Consider the following 26,368-nt stretch of genomic DNA (forward strand, 5'->3'; position numbering starts at 1 on the left):
AGCACGCTCCCATAGAAATGAATGGAAGCACCTGTGACGGCGACCGGCCGCCGGCAAAGTGTACGTGCCAGGTGCTTCCATTCATTTCTATGGGAGCGTGCTGTTCGGAATGGCTGATCCAAACAGTATTCGCTCATTTCTAGTCATGATAGACCTTTGGGGGACATCTGATCAATTTTTTTTTTTTTTTTAGAAGGGGGGAGGGGGGGCTGATTTTCCTTGTATCTGAGGCTGGTACATTTAGGTCCAGTTGTAGAAGGAATACAGCCTCCTGCCCATTCTATAGAGCTGATCTGGGTCCTGTAGGACCCAGCAGCTCTAACAGACTCTGATCCTGGCGGATCATGTGACCACCGGGGCCAGAGGGCTGCTGTATCATGGCGGCACCCATAGCTGTGTATACAGTACTCATTGAACGCTGTGTACACCGTGATTGGGGAAGGCAGGGATGGTAATAAACCTTCCCTGCCTTCTCTAGGGGAGCTCCGGTACGTCCTTGCAGAACAAGGCAACCACTCCTGGACGTATATAGTCTTGTGGGTGGTCCAGAAGTGATTAAAATGACAGTAAGCGCAAATGCAAATAAACCAGATTTTTTTTCTCAGTTTTCCACTGGGATGATACACATACAGCTGCATGTGCTGAATTCCATTATGCTCAGCAAGCTCATCTCTGAACTTGCCACCCAATGCAACCTCTTTATTGGGTATTGACAGTTTTGGCCTGCGTCGTGTCTGTGCGCATAGAAATCGCGTCTGCTCATTTCCATATAAAAGAGGACTGTATTATGCCACTGGTTTGTGGCCACAAATGTACATTTCTGCTCCTCTAAAGGAGCACTACATGACGCTAGTATTGGTTTGTAAGACATTATGAACCCCTAAGCAGGGGAGCCATTTTACACTTGGTACCTCAAGTTTAAGGGATAATTTCTGTCTTTTATTTACCTGAAACCTTAGAGTTATTTTTGTTGGCTGCTCCCTTGTAATTTTGCAATAACTATCTAGAAAGGTCGTATTTTCTCCAGACAATTTTTCTTCTCCTGGACTTTGTGACATACGTCTTGGAGAGGACTGATTATTTCTCTTGATATACAATAAAATAGAGGAAATTTCTGACCTTTGTGTTATGATAGACCATGTGGCCATTTGATTTGTTCTGCGCTATATCAAAGCGGACGCCTCCCTGATGAAGAAGACTGGATGTCTGAAAAAGGCTTGATTTGATAAATTAGCTTTTATATCCGGAGACCGAGGGCCGTATTTACTAAACAGCGCGGTGGTATTGAACATCTAGCAGTGTCAGAAGCCGCCTCGCAGGCAGGAATGTGAAGGGGCTGTAAAGGAGTTGCATGCCACGGGCTTACAAATCTTGACAAAACATGGCCCTGACTGTCTCCTGGTTCATTTGTTCATGTCTTTGTTGGCCCTTTTATTTGGTTTTGAGCTTCCTCCAAAGACTTGAACAAATATTCTACGCGAGGACATTAATCACTAAACGCTGACTGCATAGCAAGCTCAGATGTGAAGGTCTGTATGTTCTCTCCTTCATGTCTTTGTAACGTACCTATATTGCTGCACCTTCGGCTTTAACCCCGTCACTACTCCGGCCAAAAACTCACACGTATACATCGCAAGAGGGGGTGGCCTTCCTCCAGCTTAGGGGTTAATCTGCGGTCCAGAGTGTTCATCCAACGTCAATTACACCAAGGTTATAATGTGGCGTAAGGCTTCCAGTTGTAAGTTATCTGTCTTCATGCCTTTATTCTCATCATCAACAGTATATTAAGACGCTTTCTTCAAGGGGAAGAGACACAACAATGGTTTTCTAATAAAGTTTGAGAATGAAATCTTTGAACGCTGCAGGAGTACGATGCCCTTGAAAATAGGTTAGATTTAATGAAATGTACGGTATACACAGGCTTCCTCCTACAACCGCTCTTTGTAGAGTCAAAGCTATTTGATATTTATTCACTAATGCATGAAAATAAAGCGGTTTCTTTCTGGAAAGTAAAGAAAAGTTACAAGGAAATTGCTTTTTTTTTGTATCCAAAATTTCTTTAAATGTGAAATGAGATTCCCATCTAATGTATTCTCATATATTTATAGACTCACTAACAGATCCTAAAAGTGAAAACCTCATCAGAAGACTTATACACAATAGCCTACAATCTGTCATCCATTGACAGACTACTGGCCCTGTATTTCTCATCCATTGACATACTACTGACCCTGTATTCCTCTCATGGTCTCCAAGACGTACAGAATCTGTTTTTTTGCAACTATGTAAATAGCATAGTATAGAAACAGGTCCGTTCCCCTATTAGGCAAAATACACAAAAATGTATTTTGCCAATCGCAGTTATATAGTGTTGTATCGCCATGGGAAGAGCTAGAATCTGTGATGTGCGTCTGGTTTTGGAATTTAAAAATTTTGTACTTGCAAATGCAACTTTTGTCTTAGGTGCAATTGTTGAATTTGACTCATTTCTCAGCGCAGATTTCGCCATCAGGCTATGCCCACTTTCTTACAAGAATACGCAAAAAATAGTAGACGGCCACAAATCTGACTTAGAAGGATGATGAATAAAGCAAATTGTTATTATAGATGAAATTAGGCTCAAATTTTATTTTATTTGCTTTTTAATGCAAACCAACCCCCCAAATGTTTTTGTGACATGTTGGCTATTAGGAAAGTAGACCTCCCCTTCCATGGGGCACCATAGTCAGACAAGAGAGACACCTTAAACGTAAATGTAGGGAGAATGAAACTTGTATGAATGAGACTGGTGATTTTTAACGTATACATGATCACTTTAGATCTTTCAATGCATTTAGACTACACAATAATGATAATAGAGATGATTGTTACGTGTTTATGACCTTCCCCCGACATGTCTATGATAACAACCTATATAATAATGAAACCTTCAATAAAGGAGATGTTTTACCACAAGCTATTTCCAAGTATTGCACTATATGTCCTCCATACATGATGACCTCACCTTTCTTACCAGCAGTTGGGTTCAGCCGTCATTATCTCAGTATTAATCGCTAAAATGTAAATGACCTTGTACTGAATATTACGGCAATTGCCGAGAAGTTACAAATGCAGAAGTCACCTTGGATTTCTGTTACCTGTATAGATAAACGCACTTGACTGACACTTATAATATCGTACTTCAGACTCAAAGTGCTATAGAGACTATATTGAGCAGCCTTATCTCTGCACTTCTCTTCCTAATGTTATCTGGAGTATGAATTGTAGAAATATTCAAGATCCCTGATACTTTACTGACTGAAGCATCGATTTCACCACCAGCTCTTAAACACAAAGTGACTATTGAATACTCTACTCCGTCTACTATTAAAAAGTGCTCTGCCACATAAATACTCTGTACTGCAAGCAGGTCCTTATAGACTGGTGGTTTAGTGTCAAAATTATTCGTATATAAAGCCTGTCCCATACTTGTTGTTTGAAGGAGACTTTTCATCACTTCCTCTTATCAGGGAAAATTACAGAAAACAGGCATAAATGGTTGATAAATCCGATGGGCCAGTGACCCACGCGTTGCGCACACACACACCATTTTGGCAAAGTGGTAAGGATTCACAATACATACATCTGCCTGTATCGGTGGTAGATCAGCTTTTACCACTGTTGTGCAGGGCAGGTGTTTCCTCAATCATGTTCTTATCAGTGGAGGGAGATATTACAAAGACAGATAATAGCATTTCTATTGTATTGCTAGGGCTCTGTTCCATGGCCTGACTATTCAGCTAAGGTAGACTTTTTTAAGCACACACTGTAGTGAAGGTCCTTGGAATGGACTGAGCCCATACTTTGTATATGGGATCAGTCCATGTTTAAGACCTCCACAATTTATTTGAGGTACATCCAAAATGCATATCCTTTATGCAGTGCTCAAGCCCCCTCATGATAGCTATGCAAAGCCCCCCCCATAACAGTTAGGTGCATCTCCTTATAATAGCCAGCACTGCCTCAAACATAATAGCTAGTACATCACTCCCATAATAGCTAAGCACAGACCCACAAATACAGTAACTCCTATTGACCTATCTGAGAGATACGGGTACAGCGTAGACTCTGACGCCTGAGCAATTCAGATAGTTGGAGACTGGGCTCAGTTGGATGAGAAGGGAGTAACCTTTTGGGGTCATTCTTTGACCTTTACCTTTCACCAATAAAGAAGAAGAAAACATCAACTGAGTTTACCTGAAGTGCCGACACAAACTGGATAGTGCTGACGAAGGCCAAAGACATTCCATGTGCAAAGTTGAAACGAATAGTGTCCACGAAGTGCGATACATCGATCTTTATGTCGACAAACACATACAACATCCGCATTCCATGAGTGGCATCAATGGGAACTGTAAGATGGAAATTCAGGGGTTAGATGTAGAAACACATGGCTTACATGAATAAATCTTAGGGTGGACCCACACAGCATGTTGTAAATGTTATTTCTCTCTTTTTCCCCAATTTTTTGACTTAGGTGCTTTATCTTTTACTCCAGTGCAGAGTGTATCAGCAAGAGCCATGGCTCCAGCCTTCTCCACTAATTCAGCCACAGCTTGCATCGTCACCAATGTAGTCGGCTTTGAGTTGCTGAAGTCACTAGCCAATACTGATTAACATCATGGCAGCTGGTTTAAAAAAGGAATCTATCTGCCTGGAGAGTCTAAACTATACCTGGCCATTGACCTTCTGTTTGTCACTCTAACTTTGGCTACGGATTGCAGAAAAAGGGTGACCCGGCGCCTCGTTGAATGAATAGCAGGCTCGAAAGAGAGCCACCTAATCCAGTTGCAGCCCTTACCCGAATACCATCCCATGGAGTGGGTGGTAATGCATAATGGAGAGATAATGGAAAAAAAAATGGGAACTGGAGAGTGCCAATGGTATGAAATAACCAAATGTCCAAAAATTAGCAAAAACATGAGAAGGTGAATCGCATACAATGAATTTATTTGTTCCAAGGACGTGCAAGGCAACGCGTTTCAACACCGAACCGGTGTCTTTGTCAGGCCAATATTGAATAGTCCTGGTGAGCCTGGGAACTCAAGATCTTCCCATGTATACCTTTTGCTGGGCACAATTGCCATACAAATTAGGCTGCATGTCTACGTTGTTGATCAACAGGTTGTTTGGTCATTTTTTGCGCACAAATATTCTTTCTTCCTATGAACGATTACGATTTCCATAATATGGAAAGCATAATCAGGTTTATTAGTGTATATAATAAAGGTTATTGTTTAGGGATACTCATTTCTAGTTTCTGAATCAGAACAAGCCCATTCTGCGGTCTCCCTAGGCTTACTCATCCCCCTTCCCCTCTCCATAGAGCCATGTTTAATGCAGAGGGATATAGCAAAGTTTTGCAGAGTGAAAGTCAGTTTAGCAGGGGGAGGGGGAATAGATCAACAGCATGATAAGAGCAAAAAGAGACATTTCTATATAATACAATGTTTCTTATAATTACCTCTATTATTAATTTATGCAGAATGACCCAGGAACTATTCTAAGTGTTAGTAAAGTGGGCAACATACGACGACACAGACAAAAAATAATAGCCAAAAATCGTCAGACAAGGGCATTTCATAGGTCTACTAGGTGAGGAGGTCGGACTGATTCATAACATGGCAATACTGGGCGAATATCATACGTTACAGGACTAGCACTGGTTAATATGGCGTCGTGATAAACCGCTCGCAGAGGATCATTTGCATTACACAACGTAAAGGGCAAAACTATAACTTAATAGCTACGGCCTATTAGAACCCGAAATAACAGCATAAAAAGGAAAATGAAATAATTGCCAGATTTTAGTAGAAAGTCTTCGCTCACATTGATTGTGTACAATCCTTTATTGGAGTTTTTCTGCCCGGTACTTATCTATCTAATAGCCTCATTATAGGTAGTTATACAGACGTCTGGGAATCCATGCAGTATTTACAGCACCAAAATGCAGCTGGTTTTTTCAATTCTCTTAATAATGCCGCTGCCAGGGGAAAATATATTGGCAGCCATCAAGTCGCCATTGTCATTGGTGGCACTAAGTAGAAGTGCTGGAATTCCTCTCCCAGAATGGAAAGCGGAGCATTGTGTTGATAATAGACAGGGAAAGTATGACTGATGTTATCTAAGTCTTTTCAGTAAAAAATGTTCCAGAATTTAACAGAATGTGCGATCCATGATCACAGAACTGTCAGAAGTCAGTTTTGTATTGCAAAAAGAAAAAAAAAAGAAAGTTTCCCTTTTACCACATATAGTTTGGCGTGACATAATAGCTGTCACAAAACTGAACAAATAATAGAGATATTTCACAGATTTTCTGCCCACTCCCCCAGCCTACTATTTCCCCATTAAAACTTTGAGCTTTTGTGAATTTTCATAATTGCAAAGTCAAGCTTCCATACACAAGAGCCAGTGTATTAAAATATTACAATATCCCATTTACTAGATCATCTGTCCGCTTGAAAATACAATGAAATTAAAGTGAATCTGTCAGGTCCCTGCCATCTCTTAGGCAGTGTATTGATAGATATGGGGATTGCAGCACACTATCACTTATTAAGATTGTTGCAGTAGATTTTACCAACTTACATACAGTATAAGCTCCCATGCCCTATGGCCATTGTATTGCTGTACATACAGAAAGATCCTAAGGAGCTGTTCACACAGTGGAAAATAAAGAGGAATTCCTCCTTGTTTTCCGCAAAAAATTGGGGCCGGCCTGATACAATGATTGGCCTGAAGAACGGCGCTCACCCAGAAGATGACAGAAACTTATTTAATAACAAATGAAACAGCACAACGCGTTTCGGACATATGGTAGTCCTTCCTCAAGTGCACAGTCACTAGCCTGGATGGCTCCAAACAATTTTTCGTTGTACGTTCCCGTTCGTGTAACAGTCCTGCAGCTGCTGCCCTCAACCTTATTCTACATACCCTGGACTTGCTTGCTCTCAAGGCTATTTGGGTTGTTGTGACCTCCTCACAACCCACCCAGGTGAGCAAGCACTTGTCTCTCCACTTGAACCACATTTGAGGATCGGCTCGGTGTTGTTTGTTTTTTGCCTTCCTTGTTTTCCGCGACAGCTACTTGCGGTGGACCCAATCACTGGGGAGTCGCAAGCCACGGACTCCAAGGCAAGATCGAGTAGGACGCTTATTTTTTTCAGCTTCCTGCTGCAATCTCTGCCTCTTATTATTTGGGAGCGGAATCTGTTCCCAGATCAGCGTCAAATTCCTATTTATGAACACTCCCTTAAAGTCTACATGCACAGACCAGACCTATACTTCTTATCACAGATCAGTGGTGCTTAGAATAAGACTTTTTGGTTCTTTATCAATGACCTCACTGGTGGTTTATCTCTTGTGAGAATAAAGGATCTGGCATGTTGAAAGCCAAAATGCCCAGTCCACCTGGAGCAAAGTCATTCAAACTTGATGACTATCATATATATGTCCAACCTCGCCTTGCTACATTATGCTAGGGGACAGAAGGGTCAAAGGCATGTACAATATTAACTTGCCTGATCCTAAGAAAAACTGTTGCCAGAGTTGTCTGCAGAGGCCTACTCCCTCCCTTCCCATTGAAAACACATGCACATGTTGGGTTGCAGCGGGAAAAAACACGGACCCCATTATAGTCTATGGGGTCCACGTGCTTTCATAAGCTCACCGCTTGTCAATGCGTTCGGTATTCCATTCAGGGGTCCCTATGCAGACTCCCTGAATGGAAACCGAATGCAAATGTGAACCAGGCCTTATCCTGACCATTTATGGAAGAAGTAGAACATATTTACTTATAAGCATACTTGATAAAAACAAAAAAACAGAAACTTTGAAAACAGTCCAAATATAAGAGAAGATTCACACAGCAACTTCTTTGATTCGAGTCTTCGTTACTTAAAGTGAAATTCATTCTAACAACTTATGACATATTTGCTGGGACCCCACCGATCTACAGAAACTAAGTCCACCGATTCCCCTTTATTCTAGCCACAAGGCTTCAACCAGTCTTTTGACCAAGAGGAACACAGAGCACAGGACAACTGACAAAGTGAATTCAGTCCAAATGTATAAACAGAACCAATCTCACAGTTATCTAGTTAATGGATAATAACTTCTTATCTGGACACCAGGGAATGTCACCACTTTTTGAAGGTCAATGTCAACTTCTCAGAGTGACTGCTCAAAAGTTAAAAGGGTTATGCCACAAAAAGTGGGGGTCTGACAGCTGAGACCCCTACCAATAAACATGAGGGTGTTTTCCTCCATGGTGCCCTCAGCAGAGCAGGTACGGTCACTGGGTAGACAGTGCTCCCATTCACTTCAATAGCAGTACCAGAGATAGCTGAAGTAAAGCACTCGGCTATCTCTGGCATTTACATTGAAGTGAATATGGGAGCATAGGGTTGTCCGCCTACCAAGCATCACACCTACGTTCAGCCTGGCTGCAATCAGGTTGAACATTCGCCCGAGGGGGACCCCCCTCCGATGAGATATGTATTCTCTATCTGATAGATACAGGATAGTTTTCTCAGCATTGCTACTTCAAGGTCATGTAAATCTGCTGTAAATGCAATGATGTGTAGAAATCTTTTTGAAGTCATATCAACAGATCCAATAATTCACATGTATATTGTACCTCTCTTCTGGAACATTCATACATATAGATGCCATGAATAGGGTTGAGCGATCGAGATTGGAAAAGATCGGATTCCAATCGGCGATCAAGTAAATTTCACAATCACGATCAGAATTCCGATCCCGATCTTTTTAGTCGGGATCGAGGTCGGAGGTTATTTCCCATAATGCTTTGCTACTGGCCAAGCATTGTGGAAAAAGCTAACAATGTTAGCTACTAGAGATGAGCGAGTACTATTCAAAACTGCCGTTTCGAATAGCACACTCCCATAGGAATGAATGGATGCAAGCGGCACACAGCCTGTGCCGGCGTCCGGCCGCTTAACCCCCTGCGCGTCGGCTGTGTCCATTCATTCCTACAGCATAGCAGGGAGGAAACAGAAGAGTAGATAGTATCTACTATTCTGTTTCCTCTCTGATGTGCCGTATACTGGACTTTGCTACATCTGCATTACTGTACATTAACTTGTCTATCTATTCTTCTGCTTCAGGGACGAAGCAGAAGAGTAGATAGACAAGTCAATGTACAGTAATACAGATGTAGCAAAGTCCAGTATACGGTACAGCAGAGAGGAAACAGAATAGTATAGTCCACTAGAAACAGAATAGTCCACGTAACTGCACAGATCCGCTCCTGCTCCCCGTTCTTCTCGGTCCGCGTGTGCCCCTAGCTCCCAGGTTAGCGTTACATACCTAGGAAGAAGTCGGGGCTTATGGCTTAGGAGTGTGTGGGCGGGTACTGGGAGGGGAGACGAGAGTGATGCACTCACGTCTCCCCGCCCTGCATCCACCCACACTCTCCTAAGCACAACAAACCCCGCCTACTCCCAGCATCAGTAACACTAGTCTGGGAGGCGGGGGCACATACGGTTCTCTGCAGACATGCGAAGTAGAAAGAAGAGGAGCAAGAGCAGCATGGAGCGGCAGGGGCAGCAATTCTGTGCAGGTAAGTGAACAGCAGGGGGGACTTAAGTAGCCGGGGGATTTTTTAATCACTACACAGCGTGAAGTCTAAAAATGAAAGCCGGCTCCCGCAAAAAAAAAACTCCTGAGCATCTTTCATTGATTTCATTGGGTGCCGTCTTTTTGGTCAGGATTTTGAGCTGGATACGGCCTCAAAATCCTGACCAAAAATCTCTGTGTGAACTTACCCTAAAATGGTGTATATCAAGGTTTTTAATAGTTGTAGAAAGAAAACATGACATGGCAAAAGTCAGTTTACGGCGACAGTCACTCTATAAAAAGGCAAGTAGCAAATATCTATGATTACCTCTATGTTGCGCCTCTGAATATTTGTAAGTGCCTAAGCCTTTAATACATAGCACTCAATTATATGCATTTTAATGTCCTCCACTAGCAAGCGCCTTTGACAGCTCGCAGACAGCGCTCTCGCGCGCACCTGCCATTTTAAGTGTTGTTAATCAACAGTACTTAGAAACCGTAAATTTCTCCTTAATAATGGAGGAAAAATCCTTGATGATAAATTATAAAATGGTAATACTTTTCTATAATAGGAAAACTAAAAATCATTCTTCAACTTTGTTTCAAAGAAAAGGTTGAAAGCACATTAATCTCCGTGATATGCTCATAATTACTTAGAGCCCATTCACACAGCCAAAACAATGATCAATGAGTATTATCAGTAGCCCGATTTTGGACCAATTTCCTCACTTGTGTTTGCATACAGCTCGGGAATGCTCTGCACATACAATAAATTACCTACGTGAAGCCAACCAAATGAGAAGGCATTCCAGGGTGGACAAAATAAGGGAACGCCTAACAATATATTAGTATCATGTATCTAATAAGCAGCAGGGCCAGCCTTTACTTCCCAACAGCTATAATCTGTCACATAATCTCTGAGCTGTGTATAGTAGCATATTAGATCATTCTTCGCGAAGAAAAGGCTTCAGATCTTACGAAGGTGGTGGAAATGTATCCTGCACTCCCTCCAAAGACATTAAGTATCCCATAAAGTCTCGCCAGAGAGAAGCAATGGATGACTCTCTTTATGTTCTGGAAATCCCTATAAAGATGTGTGATGGAGTAAACCAAAGAAAGAGAAAATGGGAAAAATTAGAGCCCCTCCTTGTCAACAAAAAGGGTATATATTCACTTATAGAATCAGCTACAATTGGTAGAAATCAAAAAGAAAACATGTATACACACGTGGATAAAATTGTTTCTACCCCTCATACATGTTAACAAGCCACAAAGCTTCTGGGAGAATGTCCTATGGACAGAGGAAACAAAAATCGAACTTTTTGGCTAGGCACATCAGCTCTATGTTCACAGATGGGAAAATGAAGCATATCTTGAAAAGAACACTGTCCCTACTGTGAAACATGGAGGAGGCTCTGTTATGTTCTGGGGCTGCTTTGCTGCATCTGGCACAGGGTGTCTTGAGTCTGTTCAGGGTACAAGGAAATCTCAAGACTACCAAGGGATTCTAGAGAGAAATGTGCTGCCCAGTGTCAGAAAGCTTGTTCTCAGTCGCAGGACATGGGTCTTGCAACAGGATATTGACCCAAAACACACGGCTAAAAACACCCAAGAATGGCTAAGAGGAAAACATTGGACTATTCTGAAGTGGTCTTCTATGAGCCCTGACCTAAATCCTATTGAGAGTCATGGAAGCAGCTGAAGAATGCCGTCTGGAAAAGGCCCCCTCCAAACCCAAGACAACTGGAGCAGTTTGCTCATGAGGAGGGGGCCAAAATACCTGCTGAGAGGTGCAGAAGTCTCATTGACAGTTACAGGAATCGTCTGATTGCAGCGATTGCCTCAAAAGGTTGTGCAACAAAATATTAAGTTACGGGAACCGTCACTTCTGTCCAGGTCTGTTTCATGAGGTTTATATTTTTTAAAATTCTGGTGAAGCGAAAAGCAAAGTCTGACTTTCATTTGTTCATTTTCATAGAATTTTTATTTAGTACTAGCACTATTGTTGGCACTGAGCCGCTTATATTTAACCAATTGCTGTTGTTTATGATCCGCCATGCGCCCCCACCCTCCCTTCTCCCCCGTCGGGCCAGATGGGGACCTGCTATTATTTGCACTTGAGAAAAGGCCGGTGTAAGGCCCGAAACGCATCGTGCTACGCTCTCATGTATTTCAATAAATGTTTGGAATTTTGTATCTTTGCCTTGCTATCCTCTTCTGTATACCAGGGAGCGCGGTTCTCCTACCACGGACCTCTGGTCCCGACTTTCCTTTGTCCATTGCTTCTCCGGTCATTCAGTGATGGATTGAACTGCTGCCACTCCCACCTTAATCACATCTATCAAAGGGTTGTGACTGTTCACAACCTCTTAAGGTGAGAGGCCACCTGGTCATTTTCAATATCCACATATATTTGATCTGAGTCGTAACTCCTTAAATACTACACTTAATGCCCCCCCCCCCTTTTCCTTTTCTCGATTCTACAGAATAAGACAGTCTAATCTGTCCTACAAAAAAATAAGCCCAAAAATAAGGACGTTATTGTTTTTGTTAAGGTGAAGAGCAAAAAAAATAAATTGTTGCGGCAGGAATGGGTTAATCAACTGAAGTCTCAACACATTAATTGCAGCTTGGGCTATGTTCACATCTGCATTAGCAACTTCTTTTGAAGTCTCTGTCACAGATTCTAGCCAATCCCAACAGACCTGTAGTCGATGGGGTCTACCACATCACAGATCTGGCGCTGCCATTAGTTAGTAACTTTCTTTTCCTTCTAGATTGTCGTTTTAAATCACAAGAAATATTGAATGAACTACAAAGTTACAATATTGCAGTACGACGCATCAGGCTATTATCACGCCAAGGTATTATAATTGGTATTGGGCAACTGCGCCCATTAGAGCTAATGGAGATTTTACTTACTAATCACCTATGTTACACATGACATAAAGTATTTGTGATTGTCAGCAAAACACCCTTATTAACCTTACAATTAATAGCGGATCTGATGCCTTTAACCGGAAAAAACTGCTAATACTAAAAGCACTCCTGTCTCAAATGCAGATGTGACATAAGCCCTAAGCAAAATGATTATTTTTGGAAGGATCTGTAATTCACGATGCACTCCTCTGCCAATTACCCCGGCTGGAAGACAGATTCTTATGATCAGAATACCGAATCAATAGTGCGACTATCATAACGGCACAGGATGGCGCTATGCGGGTCTGAGTGCACTGCAGTCACCTGGTCTCGCTGTGATGGCTCATGTTCCCCTTACTAGCTGTTAAAGGGGTCACCCTCACCAGTTCTTTCAATCTATTTGATTATGTATTTTATTACTGATCTATTTTGTTACCATTTTCTGAAGGGTTAAAGGGATTTTACCATTAAAAAACATGTTTTAAACTAAAAGCACGTAGGAACAGCCTTTATAAAGGCTATCCACCTCCTACCTTTATCTTGAAGGTCCGCGTCACCGTTTTTGAATTTTTCTTCATTGTGCTCAGAGCACAGGGGACATTCTCTTTGTGCTCCGAGCACAGCGTTGTTATCCATTCCAGCGCCGCCTTTCTTCTGCTTCGTCGGCCTCTTTCTCCTCTTCTTCTGGCTGGAGACCACAGCAAAATGATCGGCAGATGGAACAGCCGACTGCACATATCCGTTGGCCATTTTGTGGTGGTCTCTTACACGAGCAGAAGAAAGACTGCGCTGGAATGGATGACAACACTGTGCTCAGAGCATAGGGGAATGCCCCCTGCGCTTTCTGAGAACAATCAAGAGACAAGAAAAATTCAAAAATGGTGACGCAGACCTTCAAGATAAAGGTAAGTGATGGATAGCCTTTATAAAGACTATTCCTATTTGCTTTTAGTTTAAAATGTGATTTTTAATGATAGAATCCCTTTAAGTTTGGGACCAGGAAGTCAAGATGAGTGGAAATTGGGCATCATTGGAATAAAAGATGATCAATGACGTAGGCACTGCTTATTTTATACTGTAATAATAATCCTGGTAATTTTTTCGAAATAACAAAAAACATCCCCCTGGAAAATCATTTTAGATCATTTGAATGGTACCTGAGTTTTCATAAAAAGTTGAAAAATGTGCATGGGCTCTTGCTGGGCAGTCTGTTCTATTACTGTATAAGCCTTCATACATGGTGTCCTATCAGTGCTTCTGCTGCTGATGTCCCCATTTTGGCTGAAGCACATAATATCCCATCTGTAAGCACACAAGTAGCCAGAAGTACATAGAAGATTTTTTTAATACATTATAAGCTGTGAGATGCTGCAGAATCTTCATTCCTTGTAGTTTGCAGACAAGTGTGAGACCGCGAGGAAAATCAGCCCCTCCTATCTGTATTCACTGTGTGAAGAGAGAAAACCCCTCCACTCACTTTCTGCTTTGCTGCAAGGGACATACGTCTATTGTAACAAAGTAGTCAACAGTAAATTAGATAAATGGCAGGAACTTTGGCACAAAAAAAGATTATAAGTTCACACGGCGGAAAAGGTTTCCACGCGGCTAGCCGCAACAGGATACCAATGAAGTGCACCGGCACCCCGTCGTGCCATTCTGCTCCTGATTAGGCCCAAATTAATGGGCCTAATCAGGAGTGAGTCTCGAGCCGCAGACACCGCGGCTGACTCAGCCAAGGAAACCACGAGAAGATAGGGCACGTTGCTTCTTTTTCCCGCTAGTTGAAAAAAAAGCAACTGCTTCCCATTGAAATGAATTGGAAACATTTTTGCAGGTGGATTTTGAGGCGGATTCCGCTTCAAAATCCGCCTGCACAAAACTCTGGCTGAACATACCCTTGGGGCTGGGGCAAAATGATGTTGGCTTGAAAACATCTCAGAATTGCTCTAGCTGCAGAACTTACCATGATGAAAACCAACTGGTTTTACCATGGGTCGGTCTGCTACGGGGATACTCTGCTGTGGATATCCCATAGTGGACTGCCACAAGTGGCCATAGCTTTAGGCTGAGGCCACATTGCAGAAACACTTTTTTTATTGCAGATTTTTGCAGGAATGAGAAATATCTAGGAAGTTCTTATATTTCTCCCTTCCGCTCCATCCTCTCCTGGCTTTGGCTCAAAGAAATGCAGCAAAATCTGCAACAAAAAAAGCTGCGTTTCTGCAAAATGGGGCCTCAGCCTTAAAGTAGTTATCAGATATTGGAATAAGTGATAAGTAGCTATACACTGAGAGTCCAAACACTGAAACCTCCAGTGAGCAGAAGAATTGGGCCTACGAGTACTCCAGAGATCGCCATCCAGGGAGTCACACATGCACATCACTACGCCATTCACATGGAGCATTCCAGGATGCCATAGGATAGGAAACAAATGTTAATAATGGGAAAACCCTAATAAATAAGAAACTTTAATAATGAGATGATATTATATATACACACACCAATATCTATCTATCTATCTATCTATCTATCTATCTATCTATCTATCTATCGTATACACTCAAGTATAAGCCGACCCGAATATAAGCCAACCCCCCCTAATTTTACCACAAAAATCTGGGAAAACTTATTGACTCGAGTATAAGCCTAGGGGGGAAATGCAGCAGCTACTGGAAAATTTTAAAAATTAAAATGGTCGGAGTTTTTGGGTGCAGTAGTTGCTGGGTGCTGGGGAAGGGGAGGGGGTATTTTGGTTGTCTGTCTGCCCCTTCCCTGAGCTTGAGGACTGTTTTTTCTTCCCCCACTTGGAATTCAGTCTGGCTGAATATAGGGTATCTGCAGTGCTCCTATTAACCCCTTCCCTACGGATCAGGAGCACTGCAGATCCCCTATATTCAGTAGACACAGGGATACCTAATGTGTTTGTGTTTCGCAGAATTTTCTACTTTTGTATGTATTCTAGGCAAAGGAGGGATTTAGAACTATTATTTATTTATTTTTTTAAATCTTTTTTTTTTTTTTTTTTTGCACTATTTTATGTGAGACTCTATACATTAATATTGTGGCTGGTCATAGATCCCCCCCCCCCTAAAAAATAAATAAATAAAAAATTTTGCTGACTCGAGTATAAGCCGAGGGGGGCTTTTTCAGCACAAAAACTGGGCTGAAATATTTGTTGACTGTATAGAATTTTCTATAATTCTGCAGAAATTTGACATTAAAGTACATCAGATTTTCAAAGTCCCAGAAGTAGATAAAAAGAATCTAACAAATAAGTGAAAAACATTGGGCTTGTTAATTTACTTGTAAAAAAAAAAAAAAAAAAAAACTAATAAAAAAATTAAGTTAACCTCTAGGATTGGCAAATAATTTGAAGGTGAAATTCTTTCGACATTTCATACAGACTGTGTACAAATGAAGGAAATGGAAGACCATTATTAACTTCCACAGGAGTGGAATCCGCGTCAAAATCCTGCTCAAAAAACCGCCTCCCATTCACTTCAATGGGAGCTGGTCAGTTTCTAAAAAGGAAGCGACAGGCCCTTTCTTCAGGCGGATTCTGAGGCTGATTCAGCTGCGGACGTCCACCTCGCGACACTCCCTCTCGACTAGGCCCATTCATTTGGGCCTAATCCGGAGGGGAACGCTGCAACTGGATGCCGGTATACTGTATGCACTGCACAGGTATCCAGTCGTGGCTGTTTTTTGGACCGGATTCTGAGGCAGCCTCCACCTTAGAATCCAGTGCAAAAAACTTCTATGTGTTCCCGTGTGAACTCGGCCTAATGAGACACATTACTCCTTACAAAAGTATAGACAATTCTGAAGTGGTCACAAACTTCCAAGTACCACTGTAATAACTACAGAATCTAATATCTCGCTATACAGATAATATCTCGCAGGACATAGAGTGTCTCCACGGTCGTCCAGCTCTCTGCATGTACAAACTAATGACCAAACAGCATTATACGGGTACAAGGAAGTGACAGCAGCACAGACAACAGAAATACCAGGAGGAAAGTCCAGCACATCTTTTATCAAAAGCATAGCGTTTATTTGAGGCAATTAAAACCATGTACATGAGTCGCCCCGGCTCGGCCTATGTAGATTCACGGTGCGAGCAGGCCCGACACCGGGGGCGGCAGCGCCTTGAAAAAGGGGAGTTTTAAGCAAAAATGGATTAAAGAAAAATAAAGAAAAATAAAAGTTTGTCGTGACGCCAGTTGGGGTTTCGGCTTGAGGTGAAGCCGGGCACTGTAGGCAGGGCCTCTGGGAATAGGTGGTGATGCAGTGCCAGATGTTATACCCTCCCCAACCAGGGCAGGTCCCAGGGCCAGATGATATAGGTGAGGACTGGGTAATTTACAGGAGGAGTAACAGAGGATCGATGAAAGAATACAGTCCAGACAGGGGTTAACCAAACACTTACAGTTTACTTCTGTAGTCAGCAGGAGATAACAGATGTTACAGGAGGATTCACCTTGCTCCAGTATAGTGAGATGCCAGTCCTCCCTATTACCACTAGTATGATTCAGCCTTCCATTGCTGCTCAAACTCTCTAATAGATTTCCTCTGGTCCTGGGTTCCAGGAGCTCAAAGGTTAATTACAACCGGGTAGATCCCCCTTCTGGACAGCAGGTAACGCGAGTTCTTTAGGATGCTGGATACACTCACCCCAACTCTATATGTTACTGAGCCTCCAGGAATCCTGCATTCACTAGGCCTCGGTCCAGTGAGTCTCTCAATGTTCTTCGTGTTTCTCACACTAGTTAGGAATTGATGGTCCTATAACTGCAGCCCCGTGCCTGTGAGGTCTCATCTCACCTCTGCAGGTCTCCGGCCTCCTGTGCTATCACACCATGAGGCTGCAGCATACCCTGCACCTCAACACACCTGCTCCTCTCTCCTACACACTCCTGCACCCTCTGAACTGGAACTGAAAAAGAGAGAGACCCTCTTCCAGTCTGTAGCTCCACCCCTTTTCTTAAAGAGATAATGGCTGTGGAACTTTGTGTATGCTAACAGGTTGACTGGATCTCACTATACCTTCACAGTACACAGTATAGATCACATAAGATGACATTTGTAGTGACCCACTCTGTGGGGCGCTACATACACGCATGAAGACTGACACATAGTATGGCTAGTAGTAGTACTATGGCTAAGTACAGTGTTTATCTGAAACATATCAGTGTTCCTGTCTGCACAAAGATTTAATTGCCCCGAATAAATGCTCCGCTTTTACTGGATCAAAGGCAAGCTGGACTTTCTTCTTGGTATTGGTATCTGCTATATATTGTTATTATTAAAAAGCACAGTGCAAGTCTTCTTATACAGTGTCCCTATGGAAAAAACATACATAAAAACAGTTAGGGCGGGTTCACATCTGCGCCCCGGTTTACGCTTTCAGGTTTCCCTCTTCTGCCCGAGAAACTGGACAGGAGACGGGAACCAGCAGTTGGTTTTTAAATCCATTCATTTGAATGAGTTTGCAAAGTGTCCACCCGTGAGTGTCTTCTGGTCTCCGCGCAAAGTTTTTTTTAAAAAAAAACCGGACATGCAGGACTTTGTGTCCGGTTTAAAATAACTGGTTTTCCTCGGAGACCACAAAACGCTCACGGGCGGACACTGTCTGCCGGGTTTTCATCTCCTGTCGGCAGAAGACGGAAAACTGAAAGCAGAGACCGGGCGCAGATGTGAACCAATGGTTCAGTCCAGCTTAATGGGACCTTTATCAAGCAAATGATGTAGCAACAGTGTTCACTCTATACTGTATCTATCCCTATATTGCCTCTATCTAATCTATCTATCTATCCATCCCTATTTTGTATATATCCACCTACCGTATATACTTGAGTATAAGCCGACCCGAATAAAAGCCGAGGCCCCTAATTTTACCACAAAAAAAACTGGGAAAACTTATTGACTCGAGTATAAGCCGAGGGGGGGAATGCAAAAGCTACTGGAAAATTTCAAAAATTAAAATGGTCGGAGTTTTTGGGTGCAGTAGTTGCTGGGTGCTGGGGAAGGGGAGGGGGTGTTTTGGTTGTCTGTCGGCCCCTTCCCTGAGGACTGTTTTTTCTTCCCCCACTTGGAATTCAGCCTGGCTGAATATAGGGTATCTGCAGTGTTCCTATTAACCCCTTCCTGAAGGAACAGGAGCACTGCAGATCCCCTATATTCAGTAGACCGGGCACTGTCAGACACAGGGATACCTAATATGTTTGTGTTTCACAGTCATTTTCTACTTTTATATGTATTCTAGGGAAAGGAGGGATTTACAACTTTTATTTATTTATTTATTTTTTTGCACTATTTTATGGGAGATTCTATACATTAATATTGTGGCTGGTCATAGACACCCCCCCCCCCCCTTGAGAATTTTTTATTTTTTTTATCTTGCTGACTCGAGTATAAGCCGAGGGGGGCTTTTTCAGCACAAGCACTGGGCTGAACAATTCGGCTTATACTCGAGTATATACAGTATTTATCTACATATGTTAACCTACCTAATCTAAATCTATCGAATCCACCTACAACTATCTGATCTACATCTAAGTAACTTACATCTCCCTATCTGCATCTTTCCATCTACACTCACCGGCCACTTTATTAGGTACACCATGCTAGTAACGGGTTGGACCCCCTTTTGCCTTCAGAACTGCCTCAATTCTTCGTGGCATAGATACAACAAGGTGCTGGAAGCATTCCTCAGAGATTTTGGTCCATATTGACATGATGGCATCACACAGTTGCCGCAGATTTGTCGGCTGCACATCCATGATGCGAATCTCCCGTTCCACCACATCCCAAAGATGCTCTATTGGATTGAGATCTGGTGACTGTGGAGGCCATTGGAGTACAGTGAACTCATTGTCATGTTCAAGAAACCAGTCTGAGATGATTCCAGCTTTATGACATGGCGCATTATCCTGCTGAAAGTAGCCATCAGATGTTGGGTACATTGTGGTCATAAAGGGATGGACATGGTCAGCAACAATACTCAGGTAGGCTTTGGCGTTGCAACGATGCTCAATTGGTACCAAGGGGCCCAAAGAGTGCCAAGAAAATATTCCCCACACCATGACACCACCACCACCAGCCTGAACCGTTGATACAAGGCAGGATGGATCCATGCTTTCATGTTGTTGACGCCAAATTCTGACCCTACCATCCGAATGTCGCAGCAGAAATCGAGACTCATCAGACCAGGCAACGTTTTTCCAACCTTCAATTGTCTAATTTCGATGAGCTTGTGCAAATTGTAGCCTCAGTTTCCTGTTCTTAGCTGAAAGGAGTGGCACCCGGTGTGGTCTTCTGCTGCTGTAGCCCATCTGCCTCAATGTTCGATGTACTGTGCGTTCAGAGATGCTCTTCTGGCTACCTTGGTTGTAACGGGTGGCTATTTGAGTCACTGTTGCCTTTCTATCAGCTCGAACCAGTCTGGCCATTCTCCTCTGACCTCTGGCATCAACAACGCATTTCCGCCCACAGAACTGCCGCTCACTGGATGTTTTTTCTTTTTCGGACCATTCTCTGTAAACCCTAGAGATGGTTGTGCGTGAAAATCCCAGTAGATCAGCAGTTTCTGAAATACTCAGACCAGCCCTTCTGGCACCAACAACCATGCCACGTTCAAAGGCACTCAAATCACCTTTCTTCCCCATACTGATGCTCGGTTTGAACTGCAGGAGATTGTCTTGACCATGTCTACATGCCTAAATGCACTGAGTTGCCGCCATGTGATTGGCTGATTAGAAATTAAGTGTTAACGAGCAGTTGGACAGGTGTACCTAATAAAGTGGCCGGTGAGTGTGTATCTCCCCATGTATATACACTGATATCTCCCTACCTCTATGCACCTACTTCCTCACTATCTATCCATCCATTTATTTCAATATCCATCAGTAAAACGTAGAACCTGAGCACGGCAATGAAGACATCCTTCATTCATAAAATGTACACAAAGCACAGAATGTGACAGATACGCCATAAGTCCCCTCCCCACATCTTCATATCTACTTCCACACCGGACGCGTCTTATTTTGGTTATTTTTGGGCAGATTCCATCATGTTCGGACTTCAAAGTTCGCCACATCTGGGACATGCTGACAGTTTCCATGGCAACCAAATACTGCACTCAGGAACTCCTTGAGAACAGAGTAAGGCTTCAGCAGGCCCGGCTCCGACTGAGTAGAAAGGCGTCATGGAGAGCCAGCCTGGGAGTCCTGCCCAATCTACTCTCTCAGGCATTGCAGGGACAAAGGCCAAGAGAACGTATGTGCAAGGGGGGGGAATATAGATATTAGGGAGAGAGCGTGCACATCAGACAAGACGACAGGCACTACTGCAGTACATAAAGGGTTAATAAAAAAAAAAAAAAAAATACCCCAAAACATACAGTGCACGTAATGGCCTACAATAGAAAAATATCCTAAGAACCTATTTCTTGTATACATAGTTAGTATATTATTATTGCTATATACAGTATACAGATCAGTATGAAGGGACGCCATCTAACAATCTGATGGACTTAAAGTAATCCTGTCACATTGATAATGTCATCCCTATCCGTAGGCGGCGTCTTATAGCGCTGGAGGACCGAGCACACCCATATACAGTTATGTCAGGAAAGCTCCAGTATAATATATCATATATACTGTATCTCTGTGCACTCCAGTCTAGCGGACATTCCTACTTGTGACTGGCAGCCTTCACTATATGGGTGTATATATGGAGATAAAGGTCATATCACTTGGTAGGACCGCCCACTGGACTCCTAAGCTTAGTAAGAGCTGGCAGCCTTCACTATATGGGTGTATATATGGAGATAAATGTCATAACACTCGGTAGGACCACCCACTGGACTCCTAAGCTTAGAAAGAGCCAAGAGATAAATGATATGTTATACATAAGCTTTCCTCCAATGAAACTGCTCAGCTTCCCCTGCTCTATAACATCATGTCTGCAGACAGGACTGTATGTTCAATGTCACAGCTTGTCCGCGCAAGATAATGGGCCCCAATGATAACGGTATCCCTCACATGTCAGTCTGGGCTCCAACATTCTTGGTGGCAAAAACTGCACTGCAGGCACTTTACTGGATAGCAAAAAATACTATTACTGATGAAACATGAAAAAATTCTAATGTGAACAAGAGCCTAATATGGTTTGTCAGAAGTGAGAACTTCTTGAGTGAATCCAAATCTGCACTACGGTCAAGGGGTTCATGTCAGGAGTCAGGCTCAGTCCATTAGTACTGAAGGGAAATGTACAGTATATACTACAGAATACTATGACATTCTAGAGACCGAGTGCCCAAACTGCAACCCAAAACCCACTAATTTATCACAAAGTGCCAACACGGGAATTTAACCTTAATAATGTGCGGACCCACAATTGCAGACATTTACAGACCTACAAAATATGGTCATGTGAATGGGGCTTTATAGAGCTTTCTGCTCCACTGTGACCCCCACACAGTATAATCTGCTCCACAGTGACCCCCACACAGTACAATCAGCTCCACAGTGGCCGCCACACAGTATAATCTGCTCCACAGTGACCCACACACAGTACAATCAGCTCCACAGTGGCTCCCACACAGTACAATCTGTTCCACGGTGACCCCCACACAGTACAATCAGCTCCACAGTGGCCCCCACACAGTACAATCTGCTCCACAGTGGCCCCCACACAGTATAATCTGTTCCACGGATGGGTGCCCCCAGAGAGGGCTCTGAGTGCCACTTCTGGCACCCGTGCCATAGGTTCACCATCCCGGTTCTAGGGGAATGGTTTATAAAGCACTATTAGTGTACCACAGGGGATATGTCCCAGTGTCACTATGAAATTACCTAGCCCTATATGCTGCCACACTCTGCGTCCCTCATCTCAAGCAAAGCAGGCCTGTGGGGTCGGAAGGCCAAACTACCAACTCCAACTCCTCTGTTTTTTTCACAGACCGACTCCTTCGCAAATGGCAGTCAGTGAGAAGGCGTAAAGATCCTCAAATTCATTAAAATAGAGATTATGTATTACTATGAAAGTAAATATGTAATAAAATATACATCTAATTAATTATACAGTCCTATGAAAAAGTTTGGGCACCCCTATTAATCTTAGTCATTTTTAGTTCTAAATATTTTGGTGTTTGCAACAGCCATTTCAGTTTGATATATCTAATAACTGATGGACACAGTAATATTTCAGGATTGAAATGAGGTTTATTGTACTAACAGAAAATGTGCAATATGCATTAAACCAAAATTTGACCGGTGCAAAAGTATGGGCACCTCAACAGAAAAGTGACATTAATATTTAGTAGATCCTCCTTTTGCAAAGATAACAGCCTCTAGTCGCTTCCTGTAGCTTTTAATCAGTTCCTGGATCCTGGATAAAGGTATTTTGGACAAACAATTCAAGTTCAGTTAAGTTAGATGGTCGCCGAGCATGGACAGCCCGCTTCAAATCATCCCACAGATGTTCAATGATATTCAGGTCTGGGGACTGGGATGGCCATTCCAGAACATTGTAATTGTTCCTCTGCATGAATGCCTGAGGATTTGGAGCGGTGTTTTGGATCATTGTCTTGCTGAAATATCCATCCCCGGCGTAACTTCAACTTCGTCACTGATTCTTGAACATTATTCTCAAGAATCTGCTGATACTGAGTGGAATCCATGCGACTCTCAACTTTAACAAGATTCCCGATGCCGGCATTGGCCACACAGCCCCAAAGCATGATGGAACCTCCACCAAATTTTACAGTGGGTAGCATGTGTTTTTCTTGGAATGCTGTTTCTTTTTGGACTCCATGCATAACGCCTTTTTTTTTATAACCAAACAACTCAATTTTTGTTTCCAAAATGAAGCTGCCTTGTCCAAATGTGCTTTTTCATACCTCAGGCAACTCTATTTGTGGCGTACGTGCAGAAACGGCTTCTTTCTCATCACTCTCCCATACAGCTTCTATTTGTGCAAAGTGCGCTGTATAGTTGACCGATGCACAGTGACACCATCTGCAGCAAGATGATGCTGCAGCTCTTTGGAGGTGGTCTGTGGATTGTCCTTGACTGTTCTCACCATTCTTCTTCTCTGCCTTTCTGATATTTTTCTTGGCCTGCCACTTCTGGGCTTAACAAGAACTGTCCCTGTGGTCTTCCATTTCCTTACTATGTTCCTCACAGTGGAAACTGACAGGTTAAATCTCTGAGACAACTTTTTGTATCCTTCCCCTGAACAACTATGTTGAACAATCTTTGTTTTCAGATCATTTGAGAGTTGTTTTGAGTAGCCCATGATGCCACTCTTCAGAGGAGATTCAAATAGGAGATCAACTTGCAATTGGCCACCTTAAATACCTTTTGTTATGATTGGATACATCTGGCTATGAAGTTCAAAGCTCACTGAGGTTACAAAACCAATTTTGTGCTTCAGTAAGTCAGTAAAAAGTAGTTAGGGGAATTCAAATCAATAAAATGATAAGGGTGCCCATACTTTTGCACCGGTCAAATTTTGGTTTCATGCATATTGCACATTTTCTGTTAGTACAATAAACCTCATTTCAATCCTGAAATATTACTGTGTCCATCAGTTATTAGATATATCAAACTGAAATGGCTGTTGCAAACACCAAAATATTTAGAACAAAAAATGATTAAGATTAATAGGGGTGCCCAAACTTTTTCATAGGACTGTATAATGTTAATTTTGCAATATAGTTAATCATTTTATTCTGAAGCTGGAGTCGGAGTCAGTAGCTTATTTACTCATATTCCGCAGCGCTTTATTGTTAATCACTGTCCCATATAGGGCTCCTATTCTACATTTCTTATCAGTATGTCTTTGGAGTGTGGGAGGAAACCAGAGTACCCAGAGGAAACCCACGCAAACATGGGGAGAACATACAAACTCCATGCAGATGTTTGTCCTTGGCAGGATTTGAACCCAGGACTCCAGCGCTGCAAGGCTAACCACTAAGCCACCGTGCTGCCCGGTCCTGACTTTATAGCCCTGCTATACAGTTTTCAGGCTGGAGTTACCACATACGCCCAACCCCTGCCCGTGTCTGCTCCAATCCTCCTGCAATCTCTGAAGATCTTGTGGTTGCAATCGCTGCCTGCACTGTTGACCTCTATGGCCACCTTAACAATTAGAATTGATAGAAGTTTCTTGGATGTTACAGATTGGCAGGTATAGGGGAAATTAATCTGAGGTAGTCTGGCGACATTATTACCAAAGCAGTGAGCAATACTTTTACTAATAGGGGGTGAGAAGGTACAAGTTTAATAATATTTATACCACTTACCGGCCCCCCAATGGCATCATTTTCTGACCCTGTCCCCACATGTTCTGTATGTACAATGGTGCTGCTTTCTGCCCACCACACCTTACAAGTATAGCACATATAATGGGGCCACCTACATGCTAAAGATGGTGCCTTCAGGCCCCCGCTCATTGTCACCTACTAAACATTTAGTATAGATAGCGGCACTTTTTTTGGCTCTCGCCCTCCACCTTGAGAACCACTGCCCCATAATGTGGGTAGGGCAAAAGACCCTCTTAATAATTGTATATTCAATAATTGTGATCTGTTGCATTGTACCGCTCAGATCCCTCCATCTGATAGTCCTAATATTACATTCATGAATCAGCAAGCACAGGATGAACACTGCTTTAGGTCCCTTCCAAATAGAAGAAATCTAAAAATGGCCTTTACATAGTAGGATTAAGTTAATTACCCCTAGTAAGCAATGTTACCTGGCTGGCTATACACCATTATATAGGGGGAGGGGGATTCCTTGACTTTATCGTTAATATCTACCTGTGTCTATTTTATGTCAACCCCAAACCTAGATTTTAGGCAGTGAATGATGTCTGCTGATACAGCAGCTAATGCATCAGAGTATGACACACATATTTCTGGTATCGGTACAATACAGACAGGGTGCTCTGGAGAATAATGCTATGCTGCGAGGATTCAGCACTTTCTCTTGTTCTTGCTCTTCTCCTATGCGCGCGCCCGGCACATTATTTCTTCTTTTTCTGTCCTGCAATCCTCTTCTCTTAACTCACATTTTGCACTAGAGTGTAAGCTTGTTGGTGCAAAGTTTAACATATAGTATATAAATTTACATCTTTCACCTTATATCTGGTTGAAGAAGGGATTCAGTCCGTCTCCATAATAGGGATGTTCTAGACTCCTAGCCCAGAACTAGAATGCCACGCCACCTTTGTCTGGTTCTTAGTCATCTACAAATTATATAGACCACTGTATATATATATAGATATATATATATATATATATATATATATATATATATATATATATATATATTATAATACATAGACCACTGTTGACACAATAGTGCACCACCTCAGGGATGGCACAGAGTCTAAGGAAGGTCAAACACAACCAAGGTCACAACCATGGGACAGGATACAATTCTAACAAACATCCGACAAGTGCAGAGTCCTTATTTCACATGTATCCGGGTTGGGTCCCTACTAACATCACAATACAGTAGAGCGCTGTTTGATTCGATTGATCTGGCTGCTCAGCCACATGCATGCTCAGCCAAATTTAGCATGCATGTACATGGCAGAATCCAAAGGAATAGCTGTTGGCTCGGGTTGTAAGGTATATGGCTACCTAATTCCTGGCTGCATTAATTTTTCAATCTGTGGCAGGAGATGCGGCATCAGACAAGACGGACTAGTTGCCCAGGTAACATTTAATACTCAAAGCTGGGAATGGAGGTGCTAAGACTAAACATAGTAAGCTACTAATAGCAGTCATATACGCCAATATATAGTATATATACCATGC

The 26,368-nt window shown here is 42.6% G+C and overlaps 1 protein-coding gene across 1 annotated transcript in view; it reads right to left on the reverse strand.

The window, feature by feature from the left end:
* The window catches only part of DPH1 (diphthamide biosynthesis 1), a 230,718-nt gene that overhangs the window by 82,501 nt on the left and 121,849 nt on the right, over nucleotides 1–26,368 (reverse strand). Inside the window, exon 5 of the mRNA XM_075263624.1 lies at nucleotides 4,237–4,391. Within this exon, the coding sequence (XP_075119725.1) occupies nucleotides 4,237–4,391 (155 nt within the window). The remainder of the gene's footprint in view (nucleotides 1–4,236; nucleotides 4,392–26,368) is intronic.

This window comes from Leptodactylus fuscus, chromosome 2 (assembly GCF_031893055.1).
Source record: "Leptodactylus fuscus isolate aLepFus1 chromosome 2, aLepFus1.hap2, whole genome shotgun sequence".
In the NCBI taxonomy this organism is placed as follows: Eukaryota; Metazoa; Chordata; class Amphibia; order Anura; family Leptodactylidae; genus Leptodactylus; species Leptodactylus fuscus.